Genomic DNA, 18,567 nt, shown 5'->3' on the forward strand with positions numbered 1-18,567 from the left:
AAATACATTAAAATAATTTATTTCACATAGTAATAATAATTGTGATAATTAAAATAATTTATTTCACATAGGAGTTATGCAACATGTGAGTTGAAATCAACATATGAGCATTAAAACATTAATGACCTCATTAATGTTCTAATGGTAGAATAATAGAAACTAAACACATCTTAAACCTTACAACTTTTTCGTGACACCTTAAACCTCCTCAAGAAACTAATTAATAGCATAAGGAGATGTACTTAATATTTTTTTTAAAAGCTTCTTCACTTCGGACACTGTTCTAATCTGAGAAAATATTTTTTCACCATTTTCCATTTTCCACCATTTTACTATGATAGAAAATTTACTTTGATGGGAAAGAAGAGAAAAGATATTTTTTCACCATTTTCCACCATTTTCACATGTTTACTATGATAGAAAATTTTCATATTTTCTCGGGCAGCTTATTTTCACTCATTTTTTCTCCAATGTTGGATAATATTATAATTGGGTAGTGGTGTGAAAATATTTTCCAACAGCTCTATTTTTTTTCATCTACTCATTTCTTTTTCATCTATAGCTATATTCACGGTTCTGACAAGTTATACTTGATAAATTTGCCAAACTATATCCAAATGAGATCTGAACTCGCAGTATGAAAAAACCCTATGTTCCCTCGAATAAAAGATATCTTTTGGCTACTGAACTTTAAAACGAGTTGTGATACTTATTCTTCTCACAGAAACTAGCTTCAGATAAATTGTCATAGAACAAACATTACACTACCACCAATATTCTCAACATAGCATTACACAAAACTGCAGCAAGAGAAAGTAGTACCTGTTTCCTTGATAACAATTTCATTAACAGGCAAAAAAGTTCCAGCTATTCCATCTGCTCCAACAAATAAAAATAAATAAATTAAAAAGATATATGTACTGCATGATTTTTCACGAAACGGGATTGAGATCAACTCTAGCATGATTAAGATGATCAACTATATGCATGTCAATCAACACGCAACAAAAAAACTTATGCATCAAATCAGTCCATAATCTCAATTTTAAGGGCAAAGAGAATTTACAAAAGCAAAAAATGATAGTTGGGATCAAGATCCAAAATTGCAATAAAAAGAAATCCCAAACTCTTCAACATGCAAATGCAACAACCAGAAAACTACTTAACTGACTTCAAACATATTTTTATATATTTCAGTGGCAACAATATCAGTGATTAACATCCAACGACCATACTTAGAATAACACAATTCATCATGGGTAAAAAATGAGAGCCAAACCTTTCAAATAAAACTAGAACTTATGGGAGCCAATCCTTTCAAATAAATTGTCTTCCATGTGGAATAGTACTTAGCAAAATAGCCAACAAAGAAAATTGGAAATATGCAACAGTTCAACAAATAATTAAAAGCTCATGAATTGGCATAATGCCTAGATGCATTCCAAATCCTAAATAAGAAAAAAGCGATGAAATAATCTTCCGGCAGTCAGATTCTAGTGCCCGCGAGTGTCGAGAACATAAAGCAAATAGTCCATTCTAGCTTCTTTTGGGAGACCCATAAACAGCTCGAGTCTCTCCACTTTCTCAGTCAATGTCTCGCATACTTCGAATTTATCCCTCTTTGAAAGTCCAGGGATCGCGCTTAATGTTTCATAGACTTCGGTACGGGCCTTGCTAAGATCAAACTCGTATCCAGTCCTAGTACCGATGTGTTCAAGCCGCTTGTCCGTGTTTCGCCCAAGCTGAACGAGCGCATCTAACAATCTTTCTATAGATTCATCTTGTTTGCGCTTCTTACGCGATGATCGTGGCCTTTCACTAACATTTTCACTTTGACATACACTATTCTCGGCAACATCAATGTCAATCTCATCTTCGACTTGTACATTTTGTCCGTTCTCTTTAGAAATTACATCTCGTGCAAGATTGTCACGAGATGTCATGTCGTTGATGGCGTCCATCAAGTCCTGTGCCGTTTTTCCATTCGCGCGATGTTTGCCAAATATCTCTTTCCAATCCTCAAAGAGAGGCCAACTCTTCTTACGCATCCCGCGCGCCCCCGGATCGCACTACAAAACAATTCAAACAGTGGTTATTTACATACACACAACAACTTTGAAGATCCAAAATCGATTTACACAACCGATTTCAATCCACCAACACAATGAAGATCAGAATATGAAAACGCAGCAGCAAGAATGAAGAGTAAGAACTCAAAGTACAACACACAGCAAGGTTACATGGTTCGATAATTGCTTATCGTACATCCACGGGAAGTGAGTCGAAGATATTATTACTATGAATCAAGGAAGATTACAACACTCTACAAGATCAAGAACACCCCTCAATCAAGAACACTTTCTAGCCTCTCCTTCTTTTTCCACTTGAAAACAAAATTGCTTCACAAAATTGGAAGAAATCGCTAGTGATGAATCAATGTAACTGCTCTCTATTTTGTTACTGTTGTTTTTGCTAACCAAAACTGACTTGAGCTAAAAGACTCATTCAATGGCTTAGATCAGCCCTAATACCAACGGTAACAATCAGCTCAACAACCAAATGCTTCTCTTTGAGACCCATAAGAAAACTTGCGAATTACATAATCACCCCAACAAGCTTAGATATTTCAAATGAGTTTAATCGCAGCACTTACATTAACGATATGCTCCCACTGATCGTTGCTACAATCGATCATATAATCCCCATTTAAATTGCCTATCCCACTTTTGTCCAACATGGAAACCAACGAATTGTAGAATTTTTTCCAAGATCCAATCTTGATATGTGGTGTAGCTTTCAGATCGGTGCCCGGAAACTCCTTCTTCAAGGCATCCTCAAGTTTACCGAGAAACCCAGCCCGGAACCCATTGTCCGACTTCCATCCTTGTGCTACTAATTCCTTCAAAGCAAACAACAACACAAGCTCTTCCTTCGTAGACCATGATCGGCGAGTCTGTTGGGTTTTATTTGCCTGGGAGCGACTCGTATCGCTGGTACCTGACTCAAGTCCTAACCAAATACAACAAAATGCTTGTTCAAAATGGTGCCTATAAATGCAAAATCGTCCACAGCCAATCAAATATAACCTTCAAGTTCATAGAATTTACATCACAATATCACAGCAAAATCGTCCAGCAAAATTGAAGAATACACCTTACACAATATCACAGCAAAATTAAAATTATATCAGGATTTTTATAAACCCTACTCACAATTCTTCAAGTAATCGTCTAGCCAAAAGCATGCAGGGCAGTGGGTTTTTGAATTAAAATTGTAAACCCATATTGGACTTATTGAGCTTAAGAAATGAATGCGTAATTTAGTCATTTCTCTTAGGAATTTTATCGAACAGTTTAACAACAGCATAATATTCTTCCAATTTTCAATTTTGAATGTCCGAATCAAGTTCGTATCTTTTGTTTTTTACGTGGTTTTTGCATCGCATTTGTGAAATTGCAACAAGAAAAACAACAACTATTGTTATACCAGCAAGAACGAACGAATGTTATTCCTTTTCTACATAATCTCACAACAAAATCGAAAGTGTATGAGCAAGTTCCGATAGACGAAATTTTGAAGCAATCGCCAAGTATTTTACCTTGGATATTCGAAGACATTTGGAAAGCAACCACGGTGAATCACAAACTCCGATCGGTAGCTGCCGGTGATCGACAACGGACGACGTAGATGGCAGAGACGTTTTTCTTTCAAAGTCGCCAAATGTTTCCAGTTTTTAGTGCGAAAAAATGGCTCCCAAAAAATCAGAGATGGTGGTTTTTTAAAATCTGATTTCGTGGACTTCAAGCAGGGTTTATTAGAAGGGTAGGGAGTGTGTTTTCTGAATTTAATAGAGGGTATGAAAGTAATTCTGTGTTTTATTTCTATATTGTTGCAGGGGATATCAAACCTATTTTTCGTTGGAGTGAACCTAATCAACTAGCTAGCAAACATATTTTCAGATTAATAATCAAGCATTAATAATAATGGGCCTTCCAGAAAAAAATAATCTCGTGTAATCTTGCAAACTTAGCAAACAGTGCCTAAATTGGCTACCGCGTAGTATATGTAACCAGCCGAAAAAGTAGGTAGTTGGCTATGACTACCCATGGGCTTTGGTTCTTTTAGTTTTTTTTTTTTTTTTTTTTTTTTTTTCAGCTTCTTTTGGTGTTTACCGGGTGCTCAACTATTGAGTTAATCGCATATGTTCCTTGGTGTTGTTGTTTACTCCCACCTGTTAGCTTAAGGTGGAGTCGTTATTGAAGCTAGCGTTTTCAGTTTAAGGGGGAACACTGTCTATTGAAATGCCTTAGCATATTTCTTCGCAAACCTTGGTTAATGACGATATGCGATTGTTTTGTCTACATAAGTGACAAAGGGAAAGATTGTAAGTGCATGTGTTTTTACATTTGAATTGTCATTTAGGTTGCGTTCTCTTTGTGAGAAAATGATGGAAAACAAATAATTTCCCTCATTTTCCATCATTTTCATGTGTTCTCTTTGTTAGCAAATTTTCTCCGGGCAGGAGGGAAAATTTTCCCGGGCAGCCCCTTTTCTCATATTTTCATCCCAAATTATGATAATATTATCATGACCTGCAGGTGTGATAAAATTTTCCCATGATATATATTTTTTTTGATCTTTCAATTTTGCCCTTAACACTAAAAATGTCAGTAAGTGAGTCTTATTCGGATCGAAACCATTAATTTTTTTTTTTAATTTTAATCCCCACCCCATCCAACCCCCCACCCCACGCCCCTACCCACCCCCCCCAACCCAAAAAAAAATTAAATTTTTCTCGCCACCTCCACCCACCCTCCCCTACCCCAACGCCCCCCACCCATCCCCTCCCCAAGCCCCCCCCCCCCCCCCCCAATTTTTTTTTTAAGTTTTTCTCGCCACCTCCACTCACCCTCCCCTACCCCACGCCCCCACCCACCCCCTCCACACCACCCCCCACCCCCCAATTTTTTTTTTTTAATTTTTCTCGCCAACTCCACCCACCCCCTACCCCACCCACCACCCCCCCAACCCCAAAAAAAAATTATCGCCACCTCCACCCACCCTGCCCTACCCCATGCCCCACCCACCCCCCTACCATACCCCCCCCCCAACCCCCAAAAATTTTTTTTTTTTAATTTTTCTCGCCACCTCCACCCACCCTCCCGTACCCCACGCCCCCACCCACCCCCTCCCCACCATCCCCCCCACCCCCCAAAAATAAAATTTAATTTTTCTCACCACCTCCACCCCACCCGGCCACCCCACTACCCCACGCCCCCACCCACCCCCTCCCCACCACCCCCAACTCCCCAAATTTTTTTTTTTAAAAAATTTCTCATCATCTCCACCCACCCTCGCCCCCCTACCTCACGCCCCCACCCACCCTCCCCCCCGACCAGCCAAATTTTTTTTTTTAAATTTTTTTCGCCACCTCCACTCACCCCTCCCTACCCCACGCCCCCCCCCCCCCCCCCCCCCCCCCCCCCCCCCAAAAAAAAATTAAAATTTTCTCGCCACCTCCACCCATCCTCCCTACCCCACGCCCCCCACCCCTTCCCCTTTTTTCCATTTTTTTTTTAATTTTTCTCGCCACCTGCACCCCGCCCTTACTCACCCTCCCCCCCACCCCCCAAAAAAAGTTGGATTGGAGTAGGAGTGGCGAGAAAAATTAAAAAAAAATTGGGGTTAGGAGGGTGGGCGGGGGGTGGGGGCGTCAGGGTAGGGGGTGGCGAGAAAAAAAAAATTGGTGAGGGTGGGGGGTGGGGGGAGGGTGGGTGGGGGCGTGGGGTAAAGGGGTGGGGTGGAGGTGGCGAGAAAAATTAAACAAACATTTTTTTTAGGGGAGAGGGTGTGGGTGGGGGTGTCGGGTAGGGGGGGAGGGTGGGTGGGTGGAGGTGGCGAGAAAAATTAAAAAACAAAAAAAATTGGGGGTGGGGGGTGGGGGGAGGGGGTGGGTGGGGGCATGGGGTAGGGGGGATCGGTGGAGGTGGCGAGAAAAATTAAATTTTTTTTTGGGGGTGTGGGTGGGGGCGTGGGGTAGGAAGGGGTGGGTGGAAGTGGCGAGAAAATTTTTTTTAAAAAAAAATGGTTGGTGGGTGGGTGGGGAGGGGCGTGGGGTAGGGGAAGGTGGGTGGAGATGGCGAGAAAAATAAAAAAAAAAAATTGGGGGTTGGGGGAGGGGGGTGGTAGGGAGGGGGTGGGTGGAGGTGGCGAGAAAAAATAAAAAAAAAATTGGGGGATGGGGGGTGGTGGGGAGGGGGTGGGTGGGGGCGTGGGGTAGTGGGGTGGGGTGGAGGTGGCGAGAAAAAAAAATATTGGGGGGGGGGTGGGGGTGGAGGTGGCGAGAAAAAAAAAATGAAGTATGGCATAAAATAAAATTGAAAATATGGCACAAAATAAGTAAGTCAATAATAAGGGTATTATTGTCATTTAACAATTTATCCATCATTTTCCCACAAAGAAAACATGTGTATAGGATAAATGAAGTATATGATAAAAAAAATTTCCATCAAAGAGAACGTGAGATAACAAGAGTGGAAATGATAAAATTTTCCGACCTTTTCATTTCCATCATTTTCTCATGATAATTTTACAACCAAAGAGAACGCACCCTTAGTGGACAACTCTCGGTAGGTTATCTCAGTATCTAGAGTGACAATACGAGTATTTCGGTGTTTCATGTTTCTTCAGTTGAAAACTTTTCTTGTGTGTAGTCGCGTTTATGGTAAAGATCTAGGTCTAAGATCCATGCAAGATCTTTGGCATGTGGGTGCTTGTTTATCAGATACTTTTTCCTTTATTTAAAATGTTCGTTTGGAATATTTCCAACCTTGAAAATATTCCGCCTGTGCTTTACAGAAATATATCTAGGGTTTGTCCAAACAACCGTAAGTATATATTGTGTTGAAGACTCAAGATGTTGTTGCGGGTTTTTGAGTATTGTTTTCGTGGTTGTGTCATTTGCATTCTTCGTGCTTGTGGAAGATAGGTTTTCTATTATGTTCCTAGTTGAATTGTATTTTGTTTTAGTTTGAAACTTTTAAGAGTTTCTATGTTTTATTTTTGGGGTTGGGTGATGAGTATCGGTCTTCACATTTAAGCAAGTGCATGGTGCATGCATTGCTAGCTTTCACTGTTGGTAGAGATTTAGGAAGTTTCTTTGGCATAAGAGTTGGTTTTTGTGTAAGTCATTTGTAGCTTATTTTGAGGTAGTGAAAAGTTTCACTTGGGTGTGGCCCCCAAATGTAGGTTTTTTTACACCGAACTAGGTAGCCAAGTTGTTTGTGTATTTACCGCTTTTTTTATTACTCCATCAGTCCACGAAAAGATGTCCTAAGAGAGTTTTAAAAAAATTTGTGTTATGTATTTAGTAAGTGGATAAAGAGGCCAACAAATTAAGAAAAGTGGAAAAAGTTAATTAAGTTAGTGAGTGAAGAAAGAGTCCCACAAGTTATTGCTAAAAATAGATTAGGACATGCCAAAATGACAAATTAGGATATTTTTTCGTGGACGGAGGAAGTACTATCTACATATATTCGTGCTTGTGCAAGGAGTATCATTACAAGTGCTTGGTCATTGATTACTCATATTTTACCTAGATGTGAATTAAGTGTATTATGAGTGGATAAAAGGTCCCACAAGTGTAGCATCAATAGATTGAATACTATTAGATCTAAGACTATCTTGGGTTTGCCTATGAATCGAAGCAACGAGTTCTGTCCAAAGAGTCCCAACCCCAGGGAAAGTTTTTTGTCAGGGGCGAAAACCGGAGCTTTGCTGTCTTGACTAAACACCGGAAATCGGTAAAACTCAGCAAGAACAGCAAGTACAGAAAATGGCTCGTTATGTGATAGCTTTTTTAAAACAAATACGTTACTTCTTTTCTAAAGACTGCTTCGTATATGATTGGTAAGTTGCAAACGAGAAGTAAAACAGCAAGAAAATCTTTAGTCCAAAAATATAGCTAACTGCCAAAACTTCTCACTACAGGAATTATTGAATTCAAGAAATCAAGCACAACTTCATAACCACCGCCTCAACTTCTATGGCATTTCCACTACAGAAAAAGAAAAAAGAAAAAAAGATTTTCTTTTTTCCTTCTCTCAAATCATAGCCCCTTTTGTTTGGAATCAGCAGTCCAATAAGTCTTTGTGGCAACAAGAATTTTCTCTGTATTAAAGGGTCCGGTTTCATGATCCACAATCTTGCTGTGCCATCTCATTCCATCGGCGATGCTCTTCACCTTCACCAACACCTCCACCACGTCTCTGAAGATCACCGTGCCTTCTGGCCGCAGGATCCGATCCATCTCCAGCAGAATGTTGCTTATATCGCACCTTCAATATTTCAAGTAGAATTAGTGCTCGTTTGGTTCAAGTTGAGGAATGAAAATGAAATAGAATTAAATAAAGTAGTGGAATTGTAACATTAATTATTACTATTATGAGCGTTTGGTTTAACCATGGAAATGAAAATGAATCAGTAGTAAGAGATTCTCTTTCTTTTGTTTCGCCTCCATTTTGAGGAGTAATGGTTAACTCATTTGCCAAATCAAACAATAAGTAATTGATTCAATTAATTGAATCCCTTTCCAACCATAAAAAACATCCAACCAAACATGGACTTAAAATAAAAAAAAGAAAGAGAGAGGAAGTTACCTGTCCTGATAGGCGCTAAAGACGCCCCCGGCATGGATGAGATCATAAGTCCTGGGATAAGTGGAGAACGCCTCGCACCAGTCCTGGTACGTGCCGATGAACCCCCGCTCGTAGATAACGCCCAGCGTGTCGGGCTCTGAGATGGTGGGGACCACGTTCATGACCCACACCGGGTACTTCATCACGGCCGCCGCGAACCCACCGAGGTTGGCATTCATGTCCATCACGTTCCGGTACAATCCCTGCGACAGCTGGCTCACGAGGCGCTTGTAGTAGGCCACGCGCTCCTTCCACAGCTTGTTGTCCTCCTCCAACGCCTTGGCTGTCACGCCCGCCACCGACCCGCTGCTGATCCTCGGCGGCACGGAGAATGCGCGCTCGGGCCACTTCTTCAGCGGGACTTCCTCCGGCAGCGGCGTCACGCAAGCTTCCATGTCCTTGTACCTTATTCATACACCATCAAATCATTTTACAAATATGTAGCAAAATTGTGATCAGGCATAGATTGAGCATTTACCAAGCTGCGTCGGGGCTGGCGGAGCTGCAAATGTTGCGATCACGACACTTATTGTGGTTGAACGGTTTCTGCCAAATAGCAAGATCGCCCTTCTCCACTACTTTCTTCCAGCAGAGCTGCGTGGCCACGTCTTCAATGGAGTCTTGCTCTTGCTTCAAATCTTCTTGAGTTCTCTCCCAACCTCTCCAGTATTTCTTCCAGTTGATGGGAGGCCCGGAGAGGATCCAGTAGCCGCCGGGCCTCAGGACCCTATCGACTTCCATCAGATATAATCCATCTACACCCCAACAGGGCACGATGAGATCAAATGAGAATGGACAAATATGGTGAGAATGGAGAATGATTGCATAAGCCAGTACATATGTTGTATAAAATGCTTATAATTTGCATAAGCTGCTTATAATGATTGCATAACGAAATTTAATTAATTAAATAAAATTTTCGCTTCCTCCAAGATTCGAATTCATGTAAAAAATTTATGCAGTATTATACTGCAGCTTACACAACACTATATACTGGTTTATGCAATTATTCAAACACAGCATTCTCAGTATAACTCATCTATATATATACTTGAAAGTTTCATACTCATTTTTACCATATTTGAACCACGGGATCAAGCAGCGGGAACAGTGAGCCATGTCGAAAGCTCTGGCCGGATACGGAAGCCTCTGCGAGCCAAGAACGCCAATCATTGCCGGGACGCCTCGTTCCAGTGCAAACCACACCTGCGCCTCGTGCGTGTCTCTGGGAGCAAAAGACATGGCGATTATATCCCTCTTGAGCAGGTAGGCACCCCAACTAGCAACCTGAAACGCGAATCCTAAAATCAAAGAAAATGAGATATCGATGATGATGTTGTTGGAATAAGGCGAGTTTGGTTACCCCGCAGCCCGTATCAAGGGCGGTTCTGATGGACCCGTCCTTGAGGGGGATGAGGGCGGCAATGTCGTCAATGTAGGCATCAGCTCCCCGGGGGAACATGGTGCCTCCCCCGGGGAACCTGAAGCGATCCCCCTCCACTTGGATCCAGTTCTGGTTCGCCTTCTCGATGCTCAGCTCCTTGTGAGGGATGTTGGCGATCCAAGCGTAGTCCCTGCTCTGAGGCCACTTGAAAGGCACCTTGTAGTGGGGCGGGGCCGGGATGAGGCAGCGGAGGAGCTCCTCCTTAGTGGGGCAATGCCTCTCCCTGTACTTGAGCATGTCCCGGTCGAACTGCCGCCCCCTCTGCCGGTCATTGCAGGGGGTGTACTCCATGTACTTGGCCTCGCAGGCGGGGAAGGCCTCCGCCTGCGAGGACGAGATGTTCATCACCAGCTGGTGGTGGCTCTCGAAATCAAGACTGTCCGAGACCATCGGGGATTCTGACGACGGGCCCTTGTCGCTCGGGCTGTCGTCGCACCCGACCCTCGACGACATCTGCCCCGATGGGGCTACGCTTCGGCCTTGCCAAGCTCCTAGAGCATAAGAGATCACACACAGACAACTCACACCAATGATGTAAGTCACACGTTTCCTCCTCATGTTGAGCTGATGAGGCTTTGGGGATCCATTATACTCCTTCCCCATCTCTAACCAATGCTTCAATGTTTATGTTTTACTGCACCTATCCAACTGCAAACACAAATTAACCTTTTTAATTTTACTTTAGGGAACGGAAATCAACTCATGAGACCATAATATTCATGCATATAAACATTTGTAAAATTGAGGAGTGTCGAAAATACTATCCTCGCCTCACATCATCTGCATCTAAGGAAAAGAGACATATTCTTCTTGTTCAACAAAGAGGCTCTAATATATATAGTTTAAATAACATTCTAATAAATGAAACACATAAGACATGGTTTTCTTTCCTCCAACCTTAAATGGATCTGAAATAGACATACCGTTTCCTCACTTTCAGAAAAGATTCTGGAACACGAGCAAAAAAAGATATACTAACAGCTTAAATTCACAGCATTTTCCTCTGCTAAAAAAACATAACCTCCCATGCCTCTGTATCAGAATAATAAAGAAAGAAAAACAAAAAAAAATAAGGAAAAGGAGATTTCCCAGAAAGAGAAAGAAAAAGAGAAAGTAGAAGCAAGAAGTGACAGTGTGTGTGTGTGTGCCTGGCCTGTGAGGAGATATTAATATCCATCGCTCTCACAGTGTGCGTGTGTGTGTGTTTTCCAACTACTAAGAAAATAAATAAGACATACCCAGTAAGCAAAAGGGGGTCTCCCAGCCGCAAACCAACATCATCCATCAACAAAACAAGCAGAAAAATTAAAAAAGAAAAGAAAACAAGTAATGAATGAGAGGATTAATGGTTAAGTTTAGAGGTAATGTGGGACATTGTTTCCCGACACAAATTCCTAAATCATCTCCCTACCCTATGTTGTTTTCTAGTCAAACTGTTTAACCCCTTTGATTCCGGGTCTCCCACTTCCATCTCAAAAACATTTTTCAATGTTTCTCTTTTTTTCTTTTTAACACGATTTTTTTTTAGATTGGATCTTATTTATTCTGTTAGGAGATGCATGGACTAACCTATGGGTTTAATTAAATTTTCCAACGCATTACTCCCTTTCCTACTAAATATGTAGCCTACTATCTAATATTATTGATTTACATTTCATAGTCAATTTATAAATAAATGTGTCTTTAGACTAAATTAATAAAATAGCCACTTTAAGATATGACAGATAAAAAGTAGCCACTAACATAAGAAAACAAAAGGCTAATTTCCATAAATATACGAAATATATTTAAATTTTGATTTTTAACGAACACTATTTTTATGATAAAAAAAATATACATAAACTTATTTATTTTTTGGAATGCGGCCCGTATTAGAGTTTCGGCCAGACTTAATCCTACATGAAAATCGAAAACTAATTATGTGTGACTAAAAATTTAATTGGGATTGAATTTTAAAATTTTAAAAATTCATGTGTCTTTTTACCCAATAAATTTTGTTGATTAAAAATTGAAATTGGGTATGCTTCGTGTATTTATATGCAATTAACACTATTTTAAAAAATATCTTCTTCAATTTAATTTGGCTAAATAAAATATTTTTAAATAAATAGTGAGGTTTGAATTTTTATTGAGACATGTAACAAATATTGTAATAATCTATATCTATTAATTCTATATTTTAGTACACATTGGAAGCACCGTATTGAACTTTGTGTTAGGATTTGTATACTACAATGCATCTTTTAGAGCTGCTTGTATACTGAAATACCTTATTTTTCTGTGTTTGAAAAACTATTAATTTGTCACATGGTTTGCTATTTAATATTTGTTACTACAAATAGTCAAGTAATCTATGTTATAGACCATGTGGTGGTTGGCGACCACAGAATATCATATGGATAATCTTGAGTAGAATAAAACAAGGTTCATACTCTTAATATATTTGGGATTTGAGCAATATGTTTGTAAGGATCAGAGTATCTAAGTTGTGAATTTAGTTTGTCTTATCTAATTCTAGATACTTGTGATTGAATTTAGAATGAGATCTAAAAAATTATTACTCCCTCCATCCGCCAAAAGTGGGGCACTTTAGTTGGGCACGAGATTTAATAAAATTGGTAATGATTTTGAATTTTTGATGTAGTGGAGAAAGAGTCCCACCACTTTATGAGATGTGTGGTTGAGATTGAATTTGGGGTGGATTTTTTTGTAAATAAAAAGTGTTTGTAAGGTTAAAAGATTAAAGTGGATGGTGGGACCATTTCATTAAAAGAAAAGTGGTACACTCTTTGCGGACACCCGATATCGTAATTGTGCCTCACTTTTGGCGGATGGAGGGAGTATTTTTTAACTTATTTTAATAATATTATGCATGCAAGATTTTATTATGCAATGCTTTGATTTATCATGGGTGAAGATTTTTCGTAATTCAATATTTTCGATATTTTGGACAGTGGTAATTTAATCTCGAAAAGTGTTGATATATTATTATATAAAATTGTATCTTGATGCATCTGAGTTCATGATGTTCCCTTGAGGTGCTAATAAGATTTATTGTACTAAAAACTTTCACTTGAAATTTATTCCAAGTGCAATAATTATGCTAGAGCAATTACACTTTTAGATAATAAGTTAATTAATTAAGTTTTTAGCAAACTTAAATTAATTCATGGACATGCGATATTTTAAACACGGAAAATATTTAAATGAAAAGGAGTCATGTTCGTAATATGGATCAAGACGAGTAATTCAATAATAATTATTTAATGGAATGAATTACTCCTTCCGTCCCTCGAATCTTGAGTCAATTCTTTTTGACACGAGAATTAAGAAAATACTAGTATTTAGTGTTTTAAGTGTGGTAGGTGAAAAAGTGAAAAGGTGAATAAAAGAGAATTTTTTTGTCATATAAAGAAATGACTCAAGATTCGTGAGACAAAGAAAGTAATATTAATGGACTTAATTAAGTTGTGCATGACCAGGCCAAACATGTCATAAGTACGTCCCTGCAGAGATTATGATAAGCAATACTTGGAAATATTAAGGACATGACATTGCTGTTTCCCTAAAAGTCAAGACACTTTTCTATTTGACCCGGAACTCCATTAAACCCTTCCCCCTCTAGTGATATATGGACTATTGACACAAATATATCATTTGAGAGACCCAATAAATATATTATAGTGTTGAAAACTTGTAAAAGTATCAAATAAGAAAGTTTAATTCGTATTTTCAATCCCAGCACATATACAGAAGTTGTGCAGCTTCCAAGATAACATTATAATTTCATAATGTAAATAAAGATCACGTGAATCATAATTTTTCCAAATGACGAGATATAACTTTTCCCGATCATGCTATTTCCTATTGATAAAGTTCAGCGAAGTATCTGAATCATCCTTGATTAATGGTTACCCTTTTTACATTACGTTGTGTACCATATTGGTTCAAATCTTTTCCAAATCTACTTACCCTGTGCTACAAGAACTCTTAAGCACAAATATTAGAAAAAATATAAGAGCCATTTGAGACAGGGCTGAACCCATTAGTAAGAAAGGTATATCCCTTATTGCACTAGTAGGGAACAATTAGGTTATATTTTAGGTTTATATAGCAGGGTTAATTACATTTTTAATTGCTCCCTAATTATACATAAAAAAAAAGAAACAAACCAAGTTACATGTGACATCTCAAAATGAAAAAAGAGCTAAGAATAATGGAACGAATGAAATATATCGTGCATCGCAAGGATACGATACCAAGGACAACTTAAAAATAAAGATCAAACAAATAAAAATTTAAGAGCCCGAGTGGAGGCTCTCCCACCGTAAAGAAGGTGCTCTTAAATAGCGAGGACCTACTTATAATAATGATGGCAAAAACTCGTATAGTATGAAAAAACGGGAAAAATGGGCCCACATAATTGAAATGCCGAATGGGTAGAGATGTCAATCGGGTCAACCCATCGGGTTTCGGGCCAGCCCTATCGGGTTTCGGGTTAATCGGGTGCGAGCTAATCGGGTTGAGAATTTTTTCGGGTTATAAATCTTCAACCCTAACCCTAAACGTTCGGGTTTCGGGCTTGCCCATCGGGCTAATCGGCTTAAAGGCGTAAAAATAAAATAATCATTTGTATTTTGTTATTTTTACTGATCTAATGTATAATGTATAAAATATACATAGAAATCAAAGATATAAATTATATAGCAAGCATTAAATGCAAAAATATGAGATATTGTAAAAAATATCAAGATTACATAACGTATAAAATAAGTTGGTAACAATAAAATGTTCAATTTTATTAAAGAAAGAATAATAAAATATCTAACAATAGTTTGAACTCATAGAACCAAAACATCTCAAAAATACAGAAAAGTGAAATGATGAGACTTTATAATATTTTATTATTTTTTATTTTTATATCTAAATATTTTATGTTAAGTACTCGGGTTTTGGGTTAGTCCATCGGATTAATCGGGTCGACTCTATCAGGTGTTGGGCTATTCGGTTACGGGCTAATCAGGTTGTAACTTTTCTCGGGTTAAAAATATTCAACCCTAACTCTCTTTGATGGCGGGTTAATCGAGTCAGCCAACGAGTTTCGGGCTAGATTGACATCCCTACAAATGGCTTAAACTTGAACATTGTTGCAAATTAAATACTCCCACACAACGTTTCCACTCAAGATTTAAGCAGGGTTTTTAATTTCATTGTAGAGGGAGAGAGAGATAGAGTAGCATCAGCAATTCAGCAGTTGTTGATTTGGAAGACTGATTAAGGATGTGGAACGGCAACGGAAATTCGGTGATGAAGACTGCGATGAGGTATTTCTCCACGAGCTCGCGGAAGCGCGCCCCCAATTTGAGGAAGATAAACCCTAGAGTTCCATTTCCGGAGGCCGCCTACATTGCCGAAGGTCTCTACGACGTCATCAAGGCCAATGGCCCTCTCACCATCGGAAACGCGTGGAATCACGTCAAGGTCTGCTGTTTTTTTCCTGCTTTTCAATTTGATTGCATCCTGATTAATGGAAATTTTTTATAAATCGTTAATTTGTTGATCGCTGTAGCATTATAGAGTATGGAGCTAGGATGAAGATCGAAATCTAGCTTCTATTTGCCGCCCAAAATAAAAATGGTTCTGGATCGATATCCTAATAATTGTGGATTTTTGCAGATTGAAATAATTGAATATAGACCCAATGTCCTATTATTTCCTCAAACCAGTGATGCAACTCCGGAGTCTTAACCACATTTGCCGCTGATCTTGCTTTTGGGTAATGAATGAAACATTTCACAAGGATTCTCTATTTTCCATAGAAACTTTAGGGTTCTGCATATCAGATGATTTTACGTCCCCACCCTGCAGGCTTTTAGTTTGACCTTCTGCTTCAACTATCACTGAATGAAGTAAAAGATTCAGCTGAATTGGAATAAGTTTTTTTCGTTAAGTTGCATTTCTGGAAGAAAGCCTAAGTTCTAGTTTCTCTTGAGCCTGTTTAATCCATTTTGTGTTGTTAAACGAAATTTCTAGATTCTAAAGCTTAAATCAGTCAAGAAATTTCTACTCTTCCATTATTTTGCCCTCTCTCATGGTGAGTCCTGTATCGTAGGTAATGATGGGATGCTATAAAATAAGGGTGCTGATAACTTGTTGCGTAGAATTCTCCTCAATTACTAATTGAGGCTATTTTCATTATTTCTTCCGTTAACGCATACATTTTTTAGACTTTTAGTATGATGTTTGACTTAGCTGTTTACAGTATGAGCTCCTTCCCATATGAAAAATTGTTTTTACAGCATTTGGCAGTCCTGGTTTTCTAATTAAGAGTTGACCATGTTATAGCAAAATCTCTCATCTAAAGTTTTTTCTCCCATCTTTTGAAATTTTCTAGAACTATGATGAAGTCAATCTAAATATGCCTTAACCAGAGGCTCTTTGTCATCAAGTACATGAGATTGCAGTAAAGACGTTATTTTCATAATTTTGTCAACCTAAAGTAACTGGATGGTTTAAATTAATGCGCTCCAGATCATTGTCATCATCATCAAAGATCACTTTCTATGGTCACTCACTTAAATATTCTCCTAGTAAATCGCCATGATTATCATTGAAGACCACTGGCAGCCCAATTCTTACAGTGATGTATATGCGCTAAATTGAATTAGTAGCCATTAGGTGTAGCTTGTCGAGCAATAGTCTTGTGCTGCTTTCCTTTCAAATAACATAGTACACTCTTAACAAATAAAATACTTTTCCTCTTTACATCTCAGTAATTATTGGTAAAGAAAGTAATTTCGAAAGGTCATACCTAAAGATGTCTCGAGGTACCTGTCTTGACATTGATATTGGTTAAGTTGCTGTTCTCAACTTCATTATTGTTCCATGCACAAGTAATTATGCTACTGTTTCCTATCATCTATATTTGCAACTTTTAAATGAGTTGGAATCGTTGAAAGTCAGTGCTTGTACTAAAATAACCAATGGCTCACTCTTACATAAGCTGTTGATCTGTAACTGGAGTACCATCCTTTTTTGGCTTTGCTAGCATGTAAAGTATATATTTTTGCAGTTGTATATCTCTATTGGTAGATGTGTTTTTTCTCAACTCATTAACTGATTTTGAGATAATCAATTGATTACTAATGTTTAAATTAAAATGTCTGTGTACATTTGGCTATTGATCTATCCTCTCTTTCCCTGACCCACCTCCCAGAAATCGTAGGAAAAAGGTGTTGTCCACATAACAAAACTAGAGCAAATTATGCCAGGTCGACATGAAATACTTTGATGTCTTTTGCCTGATATAGATACAACATTGCATACTTTGGCTGCTATGAATCATGCATGAAATGCCTTCTGCTTTGAATCATGCCTTATTTATTAATAACATTTACTTATATAAAAATAAAGTGGCATATAATTTGCATATAAGTCATCTTAATGGATTATGCAGGAAGCTGGTATCAGTGGACTAAACAGCAAAACACACATGAAGATTATGCTAAAGTGGATGAGGGGTAGGAGTATGCTCAAACAAATCTGTAACCAAGTTGGATCTAACAAGAAATTTCTGGTCACCACATATCTAGATGCATCTCAGACGGACCAGGTGATCGACTCCCCAGAACCAGAAGTGAAGCCAAAAACTCAGAAACCTGCAAAGTCTGATAGAAAACGAGCACGATAATGGGTGCGTGTGCCGCGCGATTTTTGTTATTTTCCTCTCCTCTTTTTGGGCCTTTAGTGAAAATGTCAGTGTAGTTGAGCTCAAACAATTTCCCATTCAAGGTATGGATGTGTTGTAGTTCCATGTGACATGCTCTTTGATTTGTTTGGAACATAAATTTGCTACTATTTTGTTCTATAAGCAAAGACAATATACTACCGCCCTTCTCCCCCAAAAGAAAAGAAGAATGTTTTGTAAGGAGGTTTTTGTTTTGATCGATAGTATATAGGATTGAGTTTGAAAACTTACATGATAGAACAAGTTCAAAAATTTTAAGTCTATGAAAGCTTCTGTTGATTAGCTTATACTAATATTTTGGGGCAAAATGATATCTATTTAAGAGTAACTTCTCTTTAAATGTATAAAGAATTAAAGATCACCTCTACAATGGTAAGTGATAATTTTAGTGCTTGTGATATCAAGACTTACGATAACAATAACTAATCATTGGTTTTTTTAAAAAAACAATAACTAATCATTGATATGACTTCTAGATATTTTTGTCATTTTAAATCTTTCTTTCTTCGCGACTGCAATTATTTACATTAAGCTGTTCAAGTGCAATAAATGATTTAGATCTTCAACTTGAGTTTGAAATAGTTTGTCGCGTTCGACAAAATATTTAACATGCAATACCTAGGCAAGATTTTGAGGCGCACTTCGTACATTCGGATACATCCCTCCTAAAGTCCTAATTA

General features: G+C 38.4%; 3 protein-coding genes across 5 annotated transcripts; 1 reads left to right on the top strand and 2 right to left on the bottom strand.

The window, feature by feature from the left end:
* Positions 1-1,384: 1,384 nt before the first annotated feature.
* On the bottom strand, positions 1,385-3,749 carry LOC130995674 (uncharacterized). Its single transcript, XM_057921047.1, has 3 exons — positions 3,599-3,749; positions 2,654-3,009; positions 1,385-2,069 (listed from the first exon to the last, which is right to left on the bottom strand). The coding sequence occupies exons 1-3, from the start codon at positions 3,615-3,617 to the stop codon at positions 1,494-1,496; spliced, it is 951 nt and encodes a 316-aa protein (XP_057777030.1). The 5' UTR covers positions 3,618-3,749; the 3' UTR covers positions 1,385-1,493.
* A 4,178-nt stretch (positions 3,750-7,927) lies between these two features.
* LOC130995672 (probable methyltransferase PMT17) lies at positions 7,928-11,532 on the bottom strand. Of its 3 annotated transcripts, XM_057921045.1 has the most exons (7): positions 11,379-11,532; positions 11,064-11,172; positions 10,060-10,788; positions 9,773-9,983; positions 9,175-9,451; positions 8,658-9,101; positions 7,928-8,336 (listed from the first exon to the last, which is right to left on the bottom strand). In XM_057921045.1, exons 3-7 carry the CDS (start codon positions 10,741-10,743, stop codon positions 8,108-8,110), a joined length of 1,845 nt encoding a protein of 614 aa, XP_057777028.1. In that variant the 5' UTR covers positions 10,744-10,788; positions 11,064-11,172; positions 11,379-11,532; the 3' UTR covers positions 7,928-8,107. The 3 variants fall into 3 exon arrangements, with proteins under 3 accessions (XP_057777028.1, XP_057777029.1, XP_057777027.1); XM_057921046.1 differs by lacking the exon at positions 11,064-11,172 and having other exon boundaries at positions 11,379-11,525; XM_057921044.1 differs by lacking the exon at positions 11,379-11,532 and having other exon boundaries at positions 11,064-11,349.
* A 3,726-nt stretch (positions 11,533-15,258) lies between these two features.
* LOC130993100 (uncharacterized) lies at positions 15,259-18,051 on the top strand. Its single transcript, XM_057917827.1, has 2 exons — positions 15,259-15,621; positions 17,597-18,051. Exons 1-2 carry the CDS (start codon positions 15,421-15,423, stop codon positions 17,828-17,830), a joined length of 435 nt encoding a protein of 144 aa, XP_057773810.1. The 5' UTR covers positions 15,259-15,420; the 3' UTR covers positions 17,831-18,051.
* Positions 18,052-18,567: the final 516 nt, after the last annotated feature.

The sequence above is a fragment of the Salvia miltiorrhiza genome, chromosome 7 (genome assembly GCF_028751815.1).
Source record: "Salvia miltiorrhiza cultivar Shanhuang (shh) chromosome 7, IMPLAD_Smil_shh, whole genome shotgun sequence".
Taxonomy (NCBI): Eukaryota; Viridiplantae; Streptophyta; class Magnoliopsida; order Lamiales; family Lamiaceae; genus Salvia; species Salvia miltiorrhiza.

Bases quoted from the DNA above. Each gene is read 5' to 3' on its own strand.
- LOC130995672 (XM_057921045.1), bottom strand. From the start codon at position 10,743: ATGGGGAAGGAGTATAATGGATCCCCAAAGCCTCATCAGCTCAACATG. The intron at 9,984-10,059 runs GTAACCAAACTC...TTCGCGTTTCAG, and splicing joins CCCTTGATACGGGCTGCGGG to GTTGCTAGTTGGGGTGCCTA. The intron at 8,337-8,657 runs GTAACTTCCTCT...GAAATATTGAAG, and splicing joins TTTAGCGCCTATCAGGACAG to GTGCGATATAAGCAACATTC.
- LOC130995674 (XM_057921047.1), bottom strand. The intron at 2,070-2,653 runs GTAAGTGCTGCG...ATTGTTTTGTAG, and splicing joins AGTGGGAGCATATCGTTAAT to TGCGATCCGGGGGCGCGCGG.
- LOC130993100 (XM_057917827.1), top strand. From the start codon at position 15,421: ATGTGGAACGGCAACGGAAATTCGGTGATGAAGACTGCGATGAGGTAT. The intron at 15,622-17,596 runs GTCTGCTGTTTT...TGGATTATGCAG, and splicing joins ACGCGTGGAATCACGTCAAG to GAAGCTGGTATCAGTGGACT.